This window comes from Hydractinia symbiolongicarpus, chromosome 6, assembly GCF_029227915.1.
Source record: "Hydractinia symbiolongicarpus strain clone_291-10 chromosome 6, HSymV2.1, whole genome shotgun sequence".
Classification (NCBI taxonomy): domain Eukaryota; kingdom Metazoa; phylum Cnidaria; class Hydrozoa; order Anthoathecata; family Hydractiniidae; genus Hydractinia; species Hydractinia symbiolongicarpus.
In genome coordinates this window covers 21,165,214-21,172,965 of record NC_079880.1, presented here as the reverse complement: position 1 = coordinate 21,172,965, position 7,752 = coordinate 21,165,214, and the positions used below count along the sequence as shown (strand labels likewise).

Genomic DNA, 7,752 nt, shown 5'->3' with positions numbered 1-7,752 from the left:
ATCACGTGGGTTGATTCATCCAATTAAATTTTTCATTTTGATCACGTGATTATAAAACGCAACAAACAAACACAAACGCAAACTCGTGGCATTTTTCGACAAAGAAGACATATTTTTTTTCGGCAACATCAAAGATATCTTCGGCAACATTCAAGCAAAATAAGCATATTAACTTTGCCTGTCGCAGAGACACGGATCTGGCTTATTATTATATAGATGACTAGTCGTTAGCTCGTGGAAAATTCCACGGGGTCGCCCGTCGCGTTCGCTAGTCCTTTAAATTTACCCGTCGCAACAAATTGGATAAAAATATATCACATTTGATATTCGTGCGCATTATAAAAATTTCATGTTTCCGTTACAGGACGCCGCTTTCGCGGCCACACAGACAGACGACGGCTATTATTAAAGAGATAGTCGTTAACCCGTGGAAAAATCCACGGGAGTCGCACGTCGCGTTCGCTCGTCCTTTAAATTTACCCGTCACAACAAAGTGGATAAAAATATATCGCATTTGATACTCGTGCGTATTTTAAAAATTTATATATATATATATATATATATATATATATATATATATATATATATATATATATATATATATATATAAAATTAAACTTCAGGTCTTTTTTTATTACAAGGTGGTGTTACTGTGTTATTTATTAAGTTTTGATCCATATTTATATTTTCCCGGCTTTCTCGCTGGCTATCGAAGTGTATTGAGTTGACATGTTTTAGCGTATCATCGCTATTTCGGTCATCCTTAGCATAAAGTGGACAAAATGCAGTTATAATTATAGACTAATCGTTAGCATTGTGGAAAAATCCACGGGGTAGCCCGTCCTTTAAATTTAACCGTTGCAACAAGGTGGATAAAAATATATCGCATGTGATATTTGTGTTTCCGTAGCATGATTTTTTAACTCAGCGGTGGTCCGCGCAGAGACAGACAAAGTACGGCTATTATTAAAGAAACTAGTCGGTGGCCCGTGGAAAAATACACGGGTTCGCCCGTCCTTTTTATACGGCATTGCGTGTGTCTTGCAACTTGTGGTACGATTTTACGTGACAGACAGACGTATACGGGTATTATAATATAGGTAGCCGGGAAATCCTGCGTCAAAGTAAAGGTGTAACCGGGCGTTGAACATGATCATGTGGAGCGCTTTAGTACAGGTATGCAGTATGTTGTAAATCAAGTGAAGCGCATACACCATTATAGTGTAACATATTCAAAAAAAATAACTTTCCCACAACAAAGGCTGAAATAAAAACACAGTTTACAACCGTTGTTACCCCGTCATATCAAAAACAATCGGTCAATATATTGTTTTATTTTGTGGAATAAGTTTTTGTAAAAGTTAAAAATTTAATCGTGACGCCTGCCTAAGCGCTTAGTACAGCTAAGCAGAGTTGAAAAGGTGCATAGGGACAATACCCTTTCTCGCAGACAAAAACACAAGAAACAGTCCATTTCTAACACAGGGCTGAGTGGTTAGTCCAGGTAAGCAGTGTTGCACATTCGTACAGGCGTGATTCCCGAGAAAGTTTAAAATTAATTGTCACATTGGGTAAACTTCGTTGCACATGTACAAAAAGTCTGTTGTTAACGCTGGGCTAACCGCTTAGTACGATTAAACAGAGTTGAACAGGCGTAAAACTTAATCGCACCTTGAGTTCGAATAAAAACATAAGGAACAACCTGTCGTTAACCATCTAGCTACAACTTTCGCTCAGCCATTTTATTTGCAGAAGAAGTTTTCAGAAAAATAATAAAAGATGTAGCTACCTAGCTAATAGCATTTAGCATAATAAATTTCGCTTAAGAAAATTCTTGTAGCCAAACTCCATTTTTATACTTTCACTTTTCAGCCAAATATAGGTGCTAGCTAAAGGGCTGCATCCTCAACATAAAAATAAATGTTGGGTAGGATAAAAAGTTTTTATACTAAACAGAATAGTAAAGAGTAGGGCTCTAGCTAGCTGGCCTTCAAAATCTTTAAAATCTTCGTTCCTAGCCAAAAATCCTAAAACAGGTGCGTTTAAGATCTTTACATGGCTAAAAAACGTGACAATATATTAATCTTAACATTGAAAACAAACAGAAAACAAATAATAATATAAAAATAAAATAAAAATATAAAGCTTTCAAATGACAGGCCTACAAACCTCCCACACACTGACCTGAATACACATTTTACATACACATTTTTAAAGCAAAAATGGTCTTCTTTCATTCAGCCGCGAAAATCTTGGATTGTTTTTTTAAGAATCAAAATGGCCTTCGTTCATTCAGCCGCAAAAATATATTGGATTGCTTTTTAAGCGAAAATCTTGGATTCTTTCTGGTCGCGAAAATCTTGCATTGTTCTTTATAGAATTAGGCGTCGTGATTGTTATACTACGCGGAGCGATGAAAACAAAGTCGGTAAAAATATATCGCATTTGGTATTGGTGCGCATTTTAAAAATTTCGTGTTTTCGCCACGGGACACGGGTTTCGCGGACACACAGACAGACGACGGCTATTATTAAGGAGGCTAGTTGTTAACCCGTGGAAAAATCCACGGGGTCGCCCGTCCTTTATATATCACATTTTGTGTTTCCATAACAGGACGCGGTAACTCTTTTGAACACACAGACAGACGACGGCTATTATTATAGAGACTAGTCGTTAGCCGGTGAAATTTCGAACGTCGAAGCAAAGTCGTTATTTTTATGTTATTTTTAGCTTGAAGATTGTGCGCGTTTTAACATGAACTGGTTTTGGCCGACATGATGGTTCTTTTTATGGAAATTAATATAATTTAAGCCATGCTACATCCGAAAAAATAAAAAAACTTTTACAAACCTCATGTTTTGAAAAATATGATATGTTTTTATGACACGGAAAAAAAATGAATCTATTGCTTCAAATTTTCTATATTACAAATTCAAACACCAAATTTATGTTACAAGGCACCTAAAATACAAAAATAAATATTTCACTTAATACTTTTTGTGTTTATAAGCGGGTTTCTTGTAAGGGTATCCGTGCTTGTAAACGGGTTTCTTGTAAGGATATCCATGCTTGTAAACGGGCTTCTTGTAAGGCTTGTAAACAGGTTTCTTGTAAGGATATCCATGCTTGTAAACGGGTTTCTTGTATGGCTTGTAAACGGGTTTCTTGTAAGGCTTATAAACAGGTTTCTTGTAAACGGGTTTCTTGTAAGGCTTGTAAACAGGTTTCTTGTAAGGATATCCATGCTTGTAAACGGGTTTTTTGTAAGGCTTGTAAACGGGTTTCTTGTAGGGATATCCATGCTTGTAAACGGGTTTCTTGTAAGGCTTATAAACAGGTTTCTTGTAAACGGGTTTCTTGTAAGGCTTGTAAACGGGTTTTTTGTAAGGATATCCATGCTTGTAAACGGGTTTTTTGTAAGGCTTGTAAACGGGTTTCTTGTAGGGATATCCATGCTTGTAAACGGGTTTCTTGTAAGGCTTATAAACAGGTTTCTTGTAAACGGGTTTCTTGTAAGGCTTGTAAACGGGTTTTTTGTAAGGATATCCATGCTTGTAAACGGGTTTTTTGTAAGGCTTGTAAACGGGTTTCTTGTAGGGATATCCATGCTTGTAAACGGGTTTCTTGTAAGGCTTATAAACAGGTTTCTTGTAAACGGGTTTCTTGTAAGGCTTGTAAACGGGTTTTTTGTAAGGATATCCATGCTTGTGAACGGGTTTCTTGTAAGGATATCCATGTTTCTTGTAAAGATATCTGTAAACGGGTTTCTTGTAAACATCTAAAATAAAGGCAATTTGTTAAAAATTTCATAAAATACTGAGTCTTCAATCTGACATTATGTTTGCAAAGTTTTCGTCTTCAGAAGATTTTAAATCAGTCTGTCAAACTGTTCGTCTACCTAAGTGGATTATTCATCCAGTGCATTAATAGACTGGTTATTGAATATTTTCATAGCGCTCAAATCCACTTGATCAAACATGATATTGATTTCAAAAGGTTTTTTTGGGAGGGATAGTAGCGGCTTTAAGATCAAAAGATCCAATAAAGAGCAAGTTATAAAAGTATGCTGATTTTTACTTATAGTAATGTTAAAGGAATGTTTTTTTATCAAATATATGGAAAATTGTGGCTTTTGACACTAATAATAGGTAGATTGCAACAGTAAAACGTTGTAACGGTATGGACTTACAATGTGCATCGTCCACCATTTCGTCTTCATCATCTTCACTACTCAATGCAGTATTATCAGTTTCATCTACAAAAGACATAGGATTATAAATACATAGAGTTCTCTCTATGTTAGAAGTAATAAGCTTTTCTGGGCTACAGCTAGCATGGTTTATTTCCTTTAACGTTAGACAGATGTTTTTGAAATAAGAATATTAACTTTCTGTGAAGACAAAAAAATAGATACCTCTGCTGCTGGTGCTACAAATTTTGTCAGAAATGCAAACATAAAATACTTCATTTTTTAAAACATTTTGAATAAAATTTATTTTTTTAAGCAAAAAGGGTTAGAGCAAATGCATTTTTAAAAGCCATTTCTGGATATTTTTTGCACAAATTAACCAATGAATTTTGACCTTTGAATTGACATATTAAAAGAAAATAACGAAAAATGTATCATGATTTATATACCTGCAAACATTGTGGCAACAAAGCCAAACAACAGAACCAAATAGATCACCTTCATCTAGAAAGAAAAAAAGAATATTCCAATATAGTAAAAAAATACCAATTTTGTTGTTTCTCATGTCATGACAGAAGTCTATAAGTCATACTGTAAAAATACGGAAAGATTCCATTGAAAACTATCCACATTCATGGTGAATGAAAATAGATAAATGAAATCATGATGAATGAAAATAGATAACAGATATATATCTTACGATACCTTGCAATCGCTCCTCTGTTTCAATTCAATCTTTCTGTTTGGTTGCTGGTTGACTTTTCTTTCCAGCTAAGGAACTGCCAGATAAGTAAAATTGTACCCTTTTTATACCGTTTAAAGGTTCGCGTTCGTGGTTATGTCTTATGTAAATTACCACGTGCCTAATAAGCCCAAATTCACCGTGATGAGTTATATATGCGTGTGTAGTCATTCTTTAGGTGCATTATAAAATACCATAAAGATTTTCTGGTGGAAAAAAGAATAATTATGAACAATTTAGTATTGATGACGAGGAAGGAAGTCTGCAATTAAATTTAATTAGCCACAATTCATATCTTTAAAATGTGCTCAGCTTAAATTCTATTCTTATTTTTTTTAGGTGGTCAGGAACAATATCCTCGTGTCTCTTCAGTTATTGTCACATGGTTTTAAAGAATTCAACACGAATAGATACCCGCAACAAATTATATTAAAGTGGAAGCTCTCCAAAGCAGGCACCGTCGGGAAAAAAAATGTCCGCCTTATAGGTATGTCTGCTTTATAGAGATGTCTGCTTTACAGAAATTTTGTCAAAGATATAGTTTAAGGCAGAGTTTTGACCAAAAAAGATTTTGGAAGCTTTACTTTACTTTTTAAATATTGTAAAATAAAGAGACTATGTATTCAGGCATAAATCATTATTTAGAACAAAAAATGAGAAACTTTGAGAGTTAAAAAATTAATTTTCAATTAAAGACTATAATCGATTTTTCAAATAAAAAAAAATTATTATTTTTTTGTGATTGTTAACAACATACCTTGACTGTCGATTGGGCAGAAAAACATATAAATAAAAGTATTTAATAATGTAAATAAAAATGTTTTAAAATGTCTGAAATGGAAAAATGTGAAAATAATGATGAATCTTTTTTGTCGCCATTCTATTTTATAATGTCCGCTTTATAGGAAGCATTTATAGTGAGGAATTTCATTTGGTGCAAAAAGTGTCCACTTTATAAAAGTTTAATTTAAGATTTGCCCGTTTCAAGTACCACTGTCTGTATTATATACACTGTCTGTATTACTGTCTGTATATGTCTGCTTTGGCTTTAGTGGTATTTCACTCTATTTATTTAAAAAGTCACCTCAAAATGTGTACATGAGACATACCGGCTTGTTATGAAATTATTTAAAAGTGAAAGGATATTTTTATTATTTAAATTGCTTATTTTAAAAAAATTTTGACTGGTAGCCTAATGGGAAGTTTCATCTTAACCCTATTCGGTCCGGGGTTTTTCGAACATACTATGACCGGGGGGGGGGGGGGAATTCCGCCCCCCCCCCTCAATAACTTTTCATAGGGTTGTTCAAATTGAATCAAACTTGGCACACTTATATTACGTCATAAAAGGAACAAAATGGCGCCAATAAACTTTTGCTTGCGTCAGCACATTTTCTGTGACGTCATCAGAAGCTTGAAAATTGTTAAAAATGCCACTATCTGCTTGAAATATAATTACTTTTGTTCTAGAGCGAATTTTTACATTCTGTTTGAAGTTTCTGAAAGTTAAATAAAAGTTATTTAACATATCTTCCGGTTTTTACATGGATCGGATAAAAAAATTGCCAAAAATTGCCCGAAAATCCGTTTTTTCCGATTTTCGGGTAAAATCCGACAAAATCGGGAAATCGGGTTAGTCACGTGTTCAAATTATTCCAAATGATTCTTCTTGATGAAACAAAGTTGTGTTGCAAGTTTCAAGTTCTAAGGATAATCCTAACAGGAGTTACTATATTTTCCCCATTATAAGGATTTCATAGAGATTTTTAGGGGTAGTTTCGAGTAATGGCCAATATCAAAGCCTCTGAAAGGTATGGGACCTAAAAAATTAGCATGCAGGTGTCTAATAGATAAATGTTGAAACTCAGTAAGTATCATAGCCATATAACAAAGCAATCAGGAGTCATTAAAAAAAACCGTCAGGGAGGGGGCGGAATCCGCCCCCCCCCCGGACCGAATAGGGTTAAAGATAATATGCGATGATATATAACGAAGAAGGTATCAGTATGCTGATTTCAGCATGGGGTAATCACTTAATTAAACAATGCTCATAGTCATAGTGATTCGTGGCATGAGTTGAAAATTTTAGAATAGCAGCATAATGTAATCAAACAACACTGCAGAACAAAGTTGACAAAATCCACACAGAGTTATATTTAGCCGAAAATTGCGCAAAAAACAGAGATGTACCGCATAATAAATGTAGTATAACTTGGAAATGGGATATATTAATGATAAATGAATTTGAAGAAATAAAATGCTATCTCGAAACAAAGTTTTGAAATAACTTGTTAGATAGTCAGTTAGCTATAGCTATATACACATGATTCCTTGTAAAGAAAGCTAGACTACGGGATGGTAGCCCACTTGTGCCTACCATTTTTGTTTTGAAAGAATCCCCATCAATTTCCCATGTGGTTGTTGTTGATGTGGTAACCCGCATTGTCTTTAAAAGAAGTTTGTGAAAATTTCCTAAAAAACAGCACAGTCATTTTTTCTGTAACTCTTATATAATCTCACAATACCTTTAAATCGTGCCAAACACCACAATGTATTTTTTTCTCTATTGAGATCGTGCTGTGCTGCCATGTTGTTTTATTTGTGAATATCCACGTTGAAATAGTAAAAATGGAACACATAGATATATTTTCATCATTCCTGGAAGTGTTGGTAACATTAGAATCAAAGTCAATCAATTTTTAGAACAGGCAAATAAAGTATATTTATGTTTTTCAGAAAGCTGAATTAGAATTTAGATGTTTTTGATAACACAAAAACTATATTCCATTGTTCGTTCCATTACAAGAATAAAAAAATACAT

The 7,752-nt window shown here is 34.1% G+C and overlaps 1 protein-coding gene across 1 annotated transcript; it reads right to left on the bottom strand.

Moving 5' to 3' along the window:
- Window positions 1-612: 612 nt before the first annotated feature.
- Window positions 613-4,825, bottom strand: LOC130648174 (uncharacterized). Its single transcript, XM_057454213.1, has 7 exons — window positions 4,793-4,825; window positions 4,639-4,693; window positions 4,190-4,255; window positions 3,045-3,778; window positions 2,929-2,961; window positions 2,170-2,184; window positions 613-762 (listed from the first exon to the last, which is right to left on the bottom strand). The coding sequence occupies exons 1-7, from the start codon at window positions 4,823-4,825 to the stop codon at window positions 613-615; spliced, it is 1,086 nt and encodes a 361-aa protein (XP_057310196.1).
- Window positions 4,826-7,752: the final 2,927 nt, after the last annotated feature.